The 15,993-nt window shown below is 44.8% G+C and overlaps 1 protein-coding gene across 1 annotated transcript; it reads right to left on the reverse strand.

Moving 5' to 3' along the window:
- Positions 1 to 12,425: 12,425 nt before the first annotated feature.
- On the reverse strand, positions 12,426 to 13,376 carry LOC142007243 (olfactory receptor 51E2-like). The gene has a single exon (XM_074983825.1). The coding sequence runs from the start codon at positions 13,374 to 13,376 to the stop codon at positions 12,426 to 12,428; it is 951 nt and encodes a 316-aa protein (XP_074839926.1).
- Between the last annotated feature and the right edge of the window lie 2,617 nt (positions 13,377 to 15,993).

Genomic DNA, 15,993 nt, shown 5'->3' on the forward strand with positions numbered 1-15,993 from the left:
TACCCAAGCTAGAAATCCCCTTAGCCTGGGACCACATTGTCATGCAGTCCTTGCTCTTAAGGTGTTTCTGGGTGTCAACTTGTGGGAGAAGTAAACTGGAGTGATGATGTCATTTCCACTTTTTATAGTTTCTGGCATTTGGAGGGAATGTCATAGCAGGTGTCCAGAAGAGACTGACCTTAGTGGCTTGGATCTGGCCTGCGGGATATTGCTGGCCCACTCCGGGAATAATGGATATATTAGGACTCCATTTTACAAACTCCTGCTCACGTTCCCCTGTTTGAAGCCCCCTGGTGATTAGATCCCCCTCCTTGCTTAACCCCTTGCTTGTAACGCCTTCTCTCTTAGGTCAGCCCAAGCCCTTGGAGGGAATGTCATAGAAGGTTCCATTACCCAAATCTTGTATTGAAAATTCTCAGGAAAGTCATGAAGCTGGTTAAGCTTCTAAAAGCTAATGTATTTCTTCATAGGTGGTTTCCTTGAATCCTTGCACCAATCATTTTAGTCAAATATTTCTTAGGCAATCCTACCATATTGTACAACAATCATTCATTCATCCCCCATCACCTTAATTGATTTACTCCTATCAGAATTAATGATGTATCAGATAGAATCAATCAAAAGCCCAGCCAATGTTCACAGAAGCTGCAACGGCAAACACAGAACCGTAAATAACAGCAAACAGGAGCATCTAACAGGGATTTTGCTTGGGAAAGCATCCAAGAGGAGCTCAGGTGAGTGTGGCATTTGGGGGGCTGCCTTGTGACCTGGTGGGCTGAATTGCTGTCTGTGGTTCTGAGCATTTGTTGTATTTTGCAGAGAGGGGAAGTTTGAATATCTGCCTGTGTGCCTGAGCATCTCTTTTGCAGAGCAGGGAAGTTGGAAAGTGTGTTTGACAGTTTGACAAGTTTGTAAGGAGTGAACTGGGAGAGCTTCCCTCCTTCCTTCCTTCCTTTCTTCCTTCCACATGGGCCTTTAAGGACTGATGAGGTTATAGGCAAAGGCTTTGAGCTGGGCCTAACCAGCTAGCAGATTTATAAGAATGCAGCCACAGCGAATATTATGAGCTACGAACAAGAACACATAACAGGGAGTTTGCCTGGGAGATCACCTTGGAGGGAAGCCCCATATCTGTTTTCCCTTTCTTTTATGGTGTTTCTCTTGTATCCTTCAAGGCGGCATGAGAAACATCTAAGGGACCTCTCTGAAAAGGGAAAAAATGGAGAGTGACATAGCTAGTGAGAACTCTCCATGTTTATCTTCCTCCCGAACGATAGAAAGGATTTCCTATGTACTAAGTGCAAGCTGGTAGCCATTTTGGAAGGCAACGTTAGAGGACTTGAGGTACAAAAATTTACCCTCACGTCCATCAGAGAGGGTGAAGACTTTCTGGATAGAAGGCACCACATGATACTGCAGGAACAGCGGTCTGCTCAAAAGAAGGAGGAGATCTGTAAGTGTGTTACCTCCAGGAGGAGGAAACCAATTCAGCTCTCTCCAATGCCAGTGGGTTTAAGTAACCCCTTTCAGCCTCTCTCCACAGGTGAAACAGTGGCAATAACTGGGGCTGATACCTCACGGGGACTAGATCAGAAGGAGTCCCCATGGTTTCTAAGGCATAGGCTGCACAGTCCTAGGGATGGTGATTCTATGACCACCACCCCTACGAGAAGACATGTGGTGGTGGTCAGGCACTCCCTCCAAACACGTCCACAGTCATGCATCTGCTGTCCGGACCTAGGATCCTGGAAAGTTCCCTACTTGCCGGGAGCTAGAATCTGGGATATGACATTATCTCTGCCAAAAATCATCAGACCTACAGACTATTACCCCTTCCTACTTCTCCATGTAGGAACCAATGATACAGCCAAGAGCGACTTTGATGAGATCACAGCGGACTAAGTAGCCCTAGAAAGGAAGAAAAAGGAATACGTAGCACAAGTAGTGTTCTTGTCTACCCTCCCTGTGGAAAGAAGGGGTCCGGGTAGGGATTGTTGAATCACAGAGGTGAAGGCGTAGTTGAGCAGGTGGTGTAACAGAGACGGATTTGGTTTCTTTGATCATGGGATTCTCTTTCGTGCACAGGGATTGCTGGAAAGAGATGGGATCCACCTAATAAAGAGAGGAAAGAGCATCTTTGTTGGCAGGCTTGCAAGCCTAGTGAGGAGAGCTTTTAACTAGGTTTGTCATGGGACAGTGACACAAGCGCTGAGGAAAGTGGGGAAGGAGGAGGGACCAATCAATTAGGTTTCCTGGGTGAAGAGGTGAAAGTGGCCAATCAGCCACTTCCCTAAGATGCTTGTACACAAATGCCTGAAGCCTGGGAACAGGCAGATTTTAAGACCTTGGCACAGTCAAAGAAGTAAGAGGTGGCTGGAATAACGGAGACTTGGTGTGATGATTCGCATATCTGGAGCAGGGTCATGGAAGGGTACAAACTGTTTAGCAAAGACAGACAGGAGAAAAGGAGTAGGAGTTGTGCTCTATGTGAGGGAGCAGTATCATTGCTCAGAGTTCCAGTGTAAGGAGTGGGAAAACCCAGTTCAGTGTCTTGGGTTAAGCTTAGAGTCCGAAATAACAGAGATGATGTTGTCGTTCGTGTCTGCTACAGACAGACAGATCAGAGACATGAGGTAGGTGAGGATTTCTTCAGACAAAACAGATCAACAGAGCCAGACGTGTGCCACGAAGCCTCTTACTACAGGACAAGCCCAAGAGAGAAACTGACAGAACACCACTAGCCATCACCTACAGTCCTCAGCTAAAACCTCTACAGCGCATCATCAGGGATTTACAACCCATCCTGGACAATGATCCCCCACTTTCACAGGCCTTGGGAGGCAGACCAGTCCTTGCCCACAGACAACCTGCCAACCTGAAGCAAATCCTAACCAGCAACTATACACCGCACCACAGTCACTCTAACTCAGGGGCCCATCCATGCAACAAACCTCATTGCCAGCTCTGCCCACATATCTACACCAGCAACACCATTACAGGACCTAACCAGATCAGCCACACCATCGTGGGTTCATTCAGCTGCACATCTACCAATATAATTTATGCCATCATGTGCCAGCAATGCCCCTCTGCTATATACATCGGACAAACTGGACAGTCTCTACGTAAAAGAATAAACGCACACAAATCAGACATCAGAAATGGCAATATACAAAAACCCGTAGGAGAGCACTTCATCTCCCAGGCTACAGAGTAGCAGACTTAAAAGTAGCTATCCTACAGCAAAGAAATTTCAGGACCAGACTCCAAAGAGAAATTTCTGAGCTACAATTCATGTGCAAATTCGACGCCCTCAGCTCAGGCTTAAACAAAGACTGCAAATGGCTGGCTAAATACAAAAGCAGCTTCCCCTCCCTTGGTGTTCACACGTTCAGATCAACTGCTGGTAGTAAGCCTCACCCTTGCTGACTGAGCTAACCTTGTTATCCCCACCCTTGCTCTGGCTTATTTATACCTGGCCCTGCAGATTTCCAAGACCAGCATCTGATGAAGTGAGTCTGTGCTCACGAAAGCTCATGCTCAAAACTTTTCTCTTAGTCTATAAGGTGCCACAGGACCCTTCATTGCTGTTTCAGGAAGCTAAGTGAAGCCTCAAAGTCACAGGCCCTGGTTCTCATGGGAGACTTTAATCATCCAGATATTTGTTGGGAGTCCAGTACAGCAGCACACAGGGAATCCAGGAAGTTTTTGGAGAATGTTGGGTGCAACTTCTTGGTACAAGTGCTGAAGGAACCGACCGGTGCCATGCACAACTTGACCTTATGCTCACAAACAGGGAAGCACTATTAGCATACATAGAAGTGGGTTACAACCTGGGCTGCAGTGACCATGAGATAGTGGATTTCAGGATCTGGACACAAGGAAAAACTTTGAACAGTAACATACAGACGCTTGAAATCAAAAGAGCAGATTTTGACTCCCTGATGGAAATAATGAACAGGATCTCTTGGGAAATGAAGATGAAGTGGAAAAGAGTTCAAGAGAATGGCAGTATTTTAAAGAAATCTTACTGAAGGCACAGGAACAAACCATCCCGCTTCATAGTAAGAAATGCAACCACAGCAGGCAACCAGCTTGGATTAACAGGGAAATCCTTAGTCACCATATACTCAAAAAGGAGGCGTACAAGGAATGAAACTGTGGACAGTTGTCCAAGGAGGAGCGTGAACATACGGCTGGAGAATCCCAGGAAGTAATTTGGACAGGGAAAGCACAATTGGAACTGCAGCTGGCAAGGGATGTGAAGGGTAAAGTGAAAGGTTTCTACAGTGATGTTAAAAATAAACGGGTTACCAGAGAAGATGTGGGGCTGTTAGTGGATGAAAGAAGTAACCCAGTGACAGATGATATAAGAAAAGATGAAGTACTCAATGCTCGTTTTGCCTCAGTCTTCACGGACAATGTCAACCCCCAAAATACAGTGTGGGAAGGTGGGGGGCAGCCATTTGTGGGGAATGAGCAAGTTCTGAGGTATCGAGAAAAACTAAATGCACACAAATCCATGGGTCTGGATTTAATGCAACCAAGGGTACTTAGGGAAATGGTAGATGTCATAGTCGACCCTTTGGCCATTAACCTTGAAGACTCTTAGACATTGGGAAAGATCCTGGATGACTGGGAAAAGGCAAACATAGTGCCCATCTTAAAAAAAGGAAAGAAGAACAATCCAGGGAACTATAGACCATTCATCCTTACCTCAATCCCTGAGGAAATAATGAAGGGGATCCTCAAAGAATCTATTTTGGAGCACTTTGAAAAGGGGAAAGTGATCAAAAGTAGTCAACATGGATTCAGCAAAGGCAAGTCCTTCCTGACCAATCTGATTAACTTCTATGACGAGGTAACAGGTTCTGTGGACATAGGGAGGTGAACGGATGTGATATTCCTTGACTTTAGCAAAGCTTTTGTTACAGTCTCCTATAACATTCTTGCCCATAAGTTAAGGACATATGGATCCTTGGACTACAAGATGGATAGAAGGCTGGCTTGACAGTCAGGCCCAACGGGTAGTGGTCAATGGCTCAACATCTGGATGGCGGTCGGTTTCAAGTGAAGTGCTGTAAGGCTCAGTTCCAGGGACAGTGTTGTTCAACATCTTTATTAATGACCTGAATGAGGAACAGGTTCAGCGGAGGGCAACAAAAATGATTACGGGGCTGGAACTCATGAGGATAGGCTGAGGGATTTGGGCTTGTTAGTTTACAGAAGAGAAGACTTAGAGGTTGTTTAAATGTAGCCTTCAAGTTCCTGAAGGGGAGCTCTAACGAGGATGGTGAGAAGCTGTTCTCAGTGATATCAGATGACAGAACAAGGAGTAATGGTCTGAAGTTTCAGAGGAGGAGATGTAGGTTAGATGTTATGAAAGACTTCACCAGGAGGGTGGTGAAGCACTGGAATGCACTGCCTAGAAAGCTGCTGGATTCTCTATCCCTCAAGGTTTTTAGGTACCAGCTTCACAAGTTCCTGGCTGTGAAGACTTAGTGGGGGTTGATCCTCCTTGAAGCAGAAGGCTGCACTAGATGACCTCCTGAGGTCCTTTCCAGCCCTATGATTCTGTGATCCTAAGTCAATCCAGAACTAGGCTTTCTCCAGTCCTCAGATACCATGAAGAAGGAATGCAGCAGTGTGGGAGTTGGAGCTGAGGTACAGATGTCCCAAGGGCACTTGTTCATCTCCTATCTGGGGAGGGAGAGCTCTCATCCTGTAAACAGGCAGAAAATAATCTATGAGATCTTATTTGATTGTTGAGAAACCCAGATGCAAGCGTGTTGCTGAAATTTGGATGCAATGCTTCTATTCCAACTATTTACTTCAGTTCCAAGAAAGTCACTTAAACAGAGTCACTGGAGTTAGAGATTATGGCAGCACAGAAGTTTTTGGTGAGCTTTTTTGAAATTTTATTCTCCTCTTTGACATTTGAGTTCATAAATGCCTACTGGTGACCATGACTTACTACTGTTTAGTTTATGAATTTGTTCAAAAACTTCCTATAATGACACTTCAATTTTGGGACAATCCTCAGTTTTGTCACCTAAGAATAATGACTCAGGGTTGGGAATTTCCCCAGCAGCCTCATCCATGAAGACCTATGCAAAGAATTAATTTAGTTTCTCCTCAATGTTCTTATCAGCCTTGTGTGCTCCATTAGCATATTGATCATCCAGTGGACCCACTAGTTGTTGAGCAGGCTTCCTGCATCTGATAGACTTTAAAAAAAATCTATTGTTTTTGAAGCATTTGTCTACTTTGTCCGTGCCACCAGTGGAGCCTCTGTAAACAGAGACTGGAGGTTATGATAACCAATCCCACCAAATTGAAAAGGGTTCTTTCAATCCCAGAGACCAGCTATATTCCTGTATCAGATCTTACCGAAAAGTGTATGCTGTGCTCATCCTTTAGAATCTAAAATCTAAAGGTTTCTTCATAAAAATAAGAAAAGAATGATAGTTAACTTTGTTAAAAGAATCAAACTGCATACACCAACTGCATCGATCTTGTTGTAGGCTTTTAGTAGGAATAGACTAATTTCCTGTCTTTAAAAAATCTCTGGAACACAACCTCTGTTAGGATGACAGTGACAGTTATCAGAGTGATAGATGTGTTCGTCTGTATCTTCAAGGACAACAAGAAGTCCTGTGGCACCTTATAGACTAACAGATATTTTGGAGCATAAACTTTTGTGGACATAGACCCATTTCATCAGCTGCAACAGATTCATCTGTTAGGATGGTCCATCAGTCCTTTTTGGGGGAAAAAGGAAAAAATAGAAAAACTGCTGTAGGGGTTAAAATTTTTACCTTTTCCACAATAACCAGACCCCCCTCTGTGAGAGGAAATTAGGGGGTCATCTGCACCTCTTTGAAGTTGTTACCTTGTCACTTAGAGACAATTTACCCTGAAGACTCCTTTGTTTTTGTCATCATGCACCTTTGTAGGGTAAACTGAGGTCAGCAGAGCTGGTGTTTGCAGACAGATCTCAGGATAACTTGGCTGAGACTTTGGTATGTTAAAGAAGACAATTAATTACCAAACTATCTAAACAAACTGTATAAAAAGGCCTAAAAACTGATTCTCAAGGCTCCCACTTCTCTGGAAGCTGGAAGCCTGCATATATGCAAATAAACTTTCCTTTTGGATCTCTCTCTTGCCTCACTGCTTTGACCTCCAGCCTCGGACCTTGAAGCTCCACAGGCGGCGGATGCTGCAGGGGACTGGCTGGGGTTGTTGCGCCCTCAGCATGACTTCCAGGAGCGTGTCTGGTAGGCTGGCTGCCCGTACCTGCTGCTGCACGGCAGCCAGGACCATGACCCGTGTGCTGGCTATGGCCTCTATCTGGATGGAGGGCTGCTTGGGTTCCATGAGGGCCCGGGGTGCCTCCTCTGATCTCCTTGGTGTGCAAGCCTGGGGAGAGGTGGCTGGCCCTCGACGTGTGCAGGCCGAGGTATGGGATGGGGGGCCCTTTAAGGGTATGGCAGGCTACAGTCCTGGAAGGGTTCTTCCGCCATGCAACCCTGCCTGCGGGACTTCCTGCGCTTGTACTTTCATAAGAGTGCCCTGCTAGTGTGGACGCTCACTTTCGAAATTGCACTCCAGGACTTTCGAAAGAGCGGATCGCACCTTCGTTCCCTGTTTGTCTGTGAGGACGCTCCCTTTCGAAAGGACGGCTTTCAACGTTCTGTTTCAAAAGCCGTCCTTTCAAAAGGGGGCTGTAGTATAGCTGTGGCCATGCTGTTTTCGTCTCCCTGTCTATAAAATCATACAGCTGAGAGAAAAGTGTGAACATTTCTCTTTCATTGGTAAAGGGAGGTTACCTGATGAACTTTCACTGAGTGACCCATTCACACAGACAAGGTGATTGTATTTCGGGGTTTGGGTCCCATTCGGGGATGGCTCCCTGGGTGTGGAGCATGAACACTGCATTGTCTCGGGACTGAACTAGATCAGTTTCATTAGAACATATCAAAACGACTAAAACAGCAGCTCTGGGTAGGTTATTGTCAGCAAATACAGGGGAGGGAATCCTGCGGGGTTCCTGCAGGTTCAGTTCTGGGCATGAGGCTTTACTGTGTTTTCATCAGTGACTGTGAAAGACACAGAAAATCCCTGAGGAGAAAATTAATGGATGAATTACGGAGTGGCAGAGGCAAACCAGATCCTACAGCAGGCTTATGAACATGCTGGTGCATGTGGATGGTCGTGCTGGGTGAGACCAAAGTTCCATCTAGCCAAGGCTCCTGTCTGCTGACAGTGACCAGTGCCTGGTTCTCCAGAGGGAATGAACAGAACAGGCAAACATCGAGTGAGCCATCCGTTGTCACCCATTCCCAGCTTCTGGCTACCAGAGCTTTATGGACACCAATCTTACCCAGCCTGGGTAACAGCCATTGGTGGATTTACCTTCCATGAATTTAGCTATTTCTTTTTTTTAATCTGATTATACTTTTGCCTTTCACACGGTCCCCTGGGGGTGATTTCCACAGGTTGCGCAGGCTGTGAAAACGTGTTTCCTTTTTTCTGTTTCAAACCTGCTGCATGTTCATTTAACTTGGTGACCCCAAGTTGTCCTCTTATGGGAAAGAGTAAATAATAATTCCTTACTCACTTTCTCCACACTGGTCATGATTTTATAAAGTTCAAGCATGTGCTCTGTGAGACATCTCTTATCCAAACTGAAAAGTCTCCGTCCTTTTACACATTCGGTCATGGGCACAGACCCTTCAAACGTGAAGTGGAAATTCATACTTAACATTTTCCATTCCAATACATCTGACAAAGTGGGGTTTTGCCCACAACAACATACGGCCAAATAAATCTGGTAATATTTAAGATGTCACAGGAGCTTTTGTTATTTCTGCTGATGCAGACTCACATGGCTCCCTCTGTGAGACTCTGTATTCGGACTGAAATTTTTGCTTCTGGGTGTCTGGTTTCTGCTGAATTTTTTGATAGTTTCTGCAATACTTTTTCTATTGCTTCTTAAATTAAGACATGAGAAAATACTTGCTCCACATGTTGGAACGTTCTTATAATTTGTTCTCTGAGGAGCCCCAGAACATCCAGGCTTTCTAGCAGCTGAAAGTCAGCTAACAGCCTCCCTGTTAACAGGCTGAGCCCTGAGGTTAAAGATGAAGAGGTGACAGTCTCCATGCACCTCTGTTAGCACACAAATGGCTGCTATGGTCTTCACACAGTTTTTGATACTAAGGGATCTTTGCTCACACAGGATTCAGCAAATTAAGGGCTAGAGCCTTAGAACTGGCAATGAATTGTAAATTTGCTATCGACATTCTTCATGGAACATCCTGTGAGCCACTGAAATGCAGCCACATTTGGAAAAGAGATCACAGACTGCATTTACCATGTCTGAGCTTCTGTGCTCTTAATGCAGCTTTAGGTGTAAACAGCATTTAAGGGACCTTCCCCAAAGGGAGATGAGAAATCTTGGGCTGTGGGCTGAGTCATGAAGGAATCGGCTGCTCTGAATATTTGTTTTGCTTTGAAAAAATATATTTGATTAAAAAGAAAAAACATGATAATATCTATATCTCTGTAGGGCCAGATACCTTGAAAACTGCCTGGATGGGTGGGCAGAAGTTGTTGGAGGGGAGTGGGGGGAATAAAGCCCAGAAGCTCCACTCCACAATTAGCTCCAGGGCTACTAAGCAAAGAAATCCTGAATTGCCTGTGATAGCCATGGTCACTCTCTCAGTGACGGAATATGCAAGAAGGGAATGGAATAATGGTCTCACAGGGCCTCTTCCTTGGTTCAGTGTAATGGACTCCCCTGGGGCACACCCAAAAATGGGGTTTGAATGACCTCTGTAACATACCAACCTGCCCCCCCAACACACACATATTGTGAGGCTGTGACATGCCGCAGTCCTCTCTGATATTGCCCTCACACAGCAGTATAAAGGCAAGGGCACACCCACCTGAAGTACGTGACTGTTCTCCAGGCACCCATGAACCAATATGAGAGAGGCTGTATCCTCCAGTTCCAACTCCAGAGCTGTACCAGCTCACTCTGGTCACAAGCCTGGTCAGTGTAAATGTATTGTATATCCCTTCCCTGTATTAATGTGGGGAGAACAATCCATCAACCCCTAGTACGGAGCAGATTTGCCCTTTACTTTTCAAAGAACACAGTGTTTTAGGTTAAAGGAAACAGGTTTATAAAGGATAGGTTTTATATAACTATGGATAACACTGCACAGACCAAAGCAGGTGACCTAAGAAATAAACAAAGCTGAAGGATAAGTTCTGCACCCTGGACAGTATTTGAATCAATCTGTGTCTCAGTCTGATGTTACAAATTTCCCAGCAATCATCCATACACAGGCGAGAAATCCCCTCACGCTGGGACCACATCCCTGTGCAGCCCTTGATCCTCAGGTGTTCTGAGTTAAGCTTCTCCGACTGACTGCATTACTTCACGGGCAGTTCCCTTGAGTCATTGCACTGAGATATTCCTTAGGCACTCCTAACATATCACACAACAATTATTTAAACATCCACCCAGTGCTTTAATTGATTTGCACCTTGCAAAATTAATTATGTAACAGACAGAAACAAAGGGATGGGGAGAGATGGAACAAGCAAATAATAGAGCAGTGAGAACCATAAAAAATGAAGAAATGAGGATATCAGTCTGATTATTGATATGTGATTTCTTGTCAGACACAAAGCTCTCAAATTAAGTCATCCCAAGATCTGTCAGTTTATTTGGTGAAGTGGCTGATATTAAAACAGGATCACCTTCTTTAAGCGTGGTATTGCATTGCTTGATACCATTGCAACGGAATGTGAGGATAGGATTGTATCAGGCCGCACCTCCCCCATACGTTATGAAAATTACTTTATGAATATGAATAGGCTGGGAGCTCATCCAGTCCAACTCTCTGCTCCAAGCAGGACCAATCCCCACTAAGTCAGGGGACTTCAAGCAGAGTCCCCAGTTTGAGGGGTCCCACCCCAGCGAAGACAAGGAGAGTCAGAGAAGGAAAAAGAACAGTACAAATGGCCTCGAGCCCCTTCCACCGCTTCCAACACCTGACCCTTCTGTGATGAGGTTTGAGGCTCCATAATTGGACTGCCTTTAATTGACTCACAAATAGGATGGTGACCTGTAAATGTCCTTTTTGTTATCGAGTGTTCACCAAGGTAAGATGAAATGAGAGCAGAAAAGTGACAGATTATTCTGGGTAGGAAGCTGCAAAACATCCCCAGCTGGAACTTGTTTCACCTGATCCACCTCATCCACATCCACATTGTTCAAACAAGTACCAGAGAGGTTGCCATGTTAGTCTGTACCTTGGAAAACAGCAAGAAGTCCTGGGCACGTGATAGACTAACAGATATTTTGGAGCATAACCTGTTGTGGGCAAAGATTCATGCATATGATGAAGTGGGTCTTTGCCCAAGAAAGCTCATGCTCCAAAATATCTGCTGGTCTATAAGGTGCCACTGCACTTCCTGTTGTTCAAACAATAGACCTAAATAGGCATAATTAGGACATTCTTTCCTAAGTTAATTGTGCTAGAGTTATAATTTCTTCTGTACTGCTTGCAATCACAGCTTGCTGAAATCACTTGAGACTGATGGGCAGAAGTCACCACCAGGAGGTGGATGGCAGCACATGGTGACTCCCTGTCGGCAGGTCTGGCCAGCAGAATGCAGTAGAGAAGTGCAGTGAGTAGCCAGCAGGGTGGTGGAAGAGAGCCATCAACAGTCAGATGGTGACTGTCTGGCAGAGTGATCAAGGAACCAAGGGGGAAAAATGCATGGCCCAACAAACTTCATGTGGGAATCTTACTCATGAAGCCAGCAGCAGGCAGGTCTGGATTCTTATCTAGGGGTTCCTTTCCATTGATTCAAGACAGAACTAGATCAAGTTCCCAACAATTATTCTGGCAAATTCACTGACCGCCCTTGGTGTCTATCTACCCCACTAGTAAGCACAGAATCTGAGTACAGTAAACAAACCTTTAATAAAAGAAGAAGGGAAATAACTCAAATCCTCTCAAATTCTTATGTCCAACAATTCAAAGGATCCCTTCACATGACCAATTTTTTTTGCATCCCACTCACAATTCCTGTCCCTGGTGACAGCAGACCCAAAGTTCAGAGTTGCCTCAGCAGAGTTCACCAGAAATTCTGGGAGGAGGAAGGTAAAGAGGAATCCTACATACTTGTCTGTTCACTTGTTTTACACCTGCTCACCGCTGTCTGCTGCCACCCAGCTGGGCTCACAAATTAAGCTGATTGCAAGGAGAAAAATAGCACTTCATCTGCTGACAGACCTAGAAATCTATGCAAATCAGGATCAAGCTGTATTTACATAGACCCATTCAGGGTCTCACTCCCCTTTGCAACCACTTCCTGATGGCTGAAAAGGAAGTATTCCTTTAGATGCTGCGTACACAAACAAAGAGACGGAGCAGCCTGTCTCGGATCTGTTTACTTCTCACTCCATAGATGATGGGGTTTAGCATGGGGGGTAACTGGAGGTATACATTGCCAAAGAGAACATGGAAATACAGAGGCAGATTCTGGCCATACCTCTGTGTGAAGGAGGAAAAGAAATTGGGAGTGTAAAAGGCTAAGATGGCACAGAGGTGGGAGATACAGGTCCCAAAAGTCTTGAGCCGAGCATCCTTGGTTGGGAGCCTGAAGATAGCCCTTAGGATCTGGAAATAGGATATGGCAATAAAAAAGATGTCCAGACCAATTCCACAGAACAGTACAAAGAGGCCGTAGTAACTACTGATGCTGGTGTCACCACAGGCCAGCTTCAAGACATCCATGTGTCCACAGTGAGTGTATGGGAGAATGTTGGTTCTACAGTATAGCCACCTCTGCAGCAGCAAGGGAATGGGGAGTACAAGCATGATGCCACGCAATGCCACAGCCAGCCCAATCTTGGCCACCACAGGGTTGGTCAGAATGGTGGAATGTCTCAGAGGATGGCAGATGGCTACGTAGCGATCAAAAGCCATGGCCATGAAGATCCCAGACTCCATCACTGCAAAGCAGTGAATGAAGAACAACTGGGCAAGGCAAGCACTGAAATTGATCTCCCTGGAATTGAACAAAAAGATGCTCAGCATTTTGGGCAGTGTGGCTGTAGACAGGACCAGGTCGGTGATGGCCAACATACAGAGGAAATAGTACATGGGCTCATGGAGGCTTGATTCAATCTTCACAATGAACAGGATGATGAAGTTGCCCAACAGAACTATGGCATACATGGTGCAGAAGGGGATGGAAATCCAGACATAGGCTGCCTCCAGGCCAGGAATGCCCAGCAGGATGATGGTGGAGGGGTTGGTGAAGTTGGTTATGTTGGAATATGACATGGAGCTTGGGAGAAGAAATCTGGCTCTGTGGCAGAACAGTGCTTTCCACTCAAAGTCTCATTTTCCTGACTTCCTGTAGGTGCCAGGGGTCTAGGATGATAGTCACCACATAAATGCCTGGAAGGAGATACAATATTAATATCAGATCCTGCATGTACTACTGGAGTCTGTCGTCCTGAATGGAGCAGATTTGCCACTTTTTGGCAGTATCTACGCTAGCCAAAAACTTCAAAATGGCCATGCAAATGGCCATTTCGAAGTTTACAAATGAAGCGCTGAAATACATATTCAGCACCTCATTAGCATGCGGATGTCCTCAGCACTTCGAAATTGACTTGGCTCACCTCCGCACGGATCATCCAGATGGGGCTCCTTTTCGAAAGGACCCTGGCTGCTTCGAAGTCCCATTATTCCTATGAGCAGATGGGAATAAGGGGACTTCGAAGTAGCCAGCATCCTTTCGAAAAGGAGCCCCATCTGGATGAGCCGCACAGCAGCAAGCTACGTCAATTTTGAAGTGCCACGGCCGCCAGCATGTTAATGAGGCACTGAATATGTATTTCAGCGCTTCATTAGTAAACTTCGATATGGACATTTGCATGGCCATTTCAAAGTTTTTGGCTAGTGTAGACAGGCCTTTGACACTATGCAAAATAACATTTTTATTAATTACATACATTAATTATGAACGATTAACCCTACTCATGTTAATGCCATTTTTGATGGTGCTCTGTTCTTCATTAATTGGTACGCATTTGTGTTTTGGAAACATTTATAGGCAACACCAGGAAACTTGAGTGTTGATACCGGTTTTCCTTCATTGTTTCTGAATGCAATGAAAACTGAGGTTAGAGATTCCAGGCTGTTGGGAGATCCCCATTCATCGGGGAGCTTAAAATCTGACGTTACATGTATATGACAACATAATATCAGAACAAGCTATGAAATTTGTGCTAGGGAAATAAGCTCTTTCTGCATACATTTTGAAATAAAGGACCATTTCATGTCATACTTTGTCTTCTTGCAATGAAAAGTAGGGGGATGTGAAAAATGAACACCCATTACTTCAGAAAAATATGTTGAAAAGATGGGCTCCTAACAAAGACACAAAGCAGCTATTTCAGAATACTTCGGAATCCCAGAACAGCACTGCCTTGTAGATACACCTTGAGAGTGGAAGAAAACTGAGTCGTTGCCAAGAGTGTGCGGGGGGAAACATCCCAGTTGAATACACCTCAGGGGAAATAGCTGAAGTTTATTGATAGAATCTAAACAGAAACACTGCCTTATTCCCAGCACCACAACATACCATTTACCCTTTTGGCAACAAAGGATCACAGCTAATTCATATTCCGCCTCTCATCCACAGCAATCCCCAGGTCTTTTTGATGAACTGCAATTTATCCAGTTACTCCCCAGCCTGTAATTATGCCTGGGATACTTCCATCCTAAGCATAGGACTCTAGACTTGTCTCCATTGAACCTCATCAGATTTATTTTGACCCAATTGTCCAATTTCTCTTGGTCACTCATGACCCTATCCTTACCTTCCAACATAGCTATCTGTCCCCCTAGCTTACTGTCATCTGCAAATTTGTAGAGGGTTCAATCCATTCCCACAGCCAGGTCAATAATAATAATAATAATAATAATAATAATAATAATAATAATAAATATTTTAATAAAGATATTAAACAGCACCAGCCCCAGAACTGATGTTTTGGGCAATCCACCTGAAACGGACCACCAACCAGACACAGAGCTATTGATCACAACCCATTGGGCCCAACCATCTAGACAGCTTTCTAACTACCTTAAAGTCCAATTATGAAATCCATACTTCCTTAACTTTTGGGAAAGAATTTTGGGGAACCATGTATCGAAAGCTTTGCTAAAGTCAAGGTATAACACATCCATTGACTTCCTCATGTCCACAGAGCCAGTTACCTCATCATAGAAGTTAATCTGATTGGTCATGAATGACTTTCTCTTGGTGAATCCATGTTTACTATTCTCGATCAATTTTCCCTCTTCCATTTGCTTCTGGGGATTAAGGCAAGGCTGACCAGGCTGTAGTTCCCTGGATTGTCCTCCTCTCTTTTTTTTAAAAACAGGCACTATATTTGCCTTCCCCAGTCATCCAGGACTTCTCCCAAACTCCATGGCTACATCTACACTATCCCAAAACTTGAAAATTGCCATGCAAATGGTCATTTCGAAGTTTACTAATGAGACACTGAAATACATATTCAGTGCCTCATTAGAATGCCAGCAGCCGTGGCACTTCGAAGTTCCTGTGGCTCGCCGCTGCACCGCTCATCCAGATGGGGGTCCTTTCTGCTCATTGGAATAAGGGGATTTTGAAGATGCCGGAGTCCTTTTGAAAAGGAGTCCCACCTGAATGAACCGCACTGTGGAGAGCCGTGGCAATTTCAAAGTGCCGTGGCTGCTGGCATTTTAATGAGGCGCTGAATATGTATTTCAGGATTTCATTAGTAAACTTTGAAATGACCATTTGCATAGGCATTTCAAAGTTTTGGGATAGTGTAGACACAGCCCATGAGTTTTAAAAAGATAATGGCCAAAGTCTCTTCAATGACATTTGCCAATTCCCTCA

The sequence above is a fragment of the Carettochelys insculpta genome, chromosome 1, assembly GCF_033958435.1.
Source record: "Carettochelys insculpta isolate YL-2023 chromosome 1, ASM3395843v1, whole genome shotgun sequence".
Taxonomy (NCBI): domain Eukaryota; kingdom Metazoa; phylum Chordata; order Testudines; family Carettochelyidae; genus Carettochelys; species Carettochelys insculpta.

Coding starts and splice junctions, on each gene's coding strand:
- LOC142007243 (XM_074983825.1), bottom strand. CDS start 13,376: ATGTCATATTCCAACATAACCAACTTCACCAACCCCTCCACCATCATC.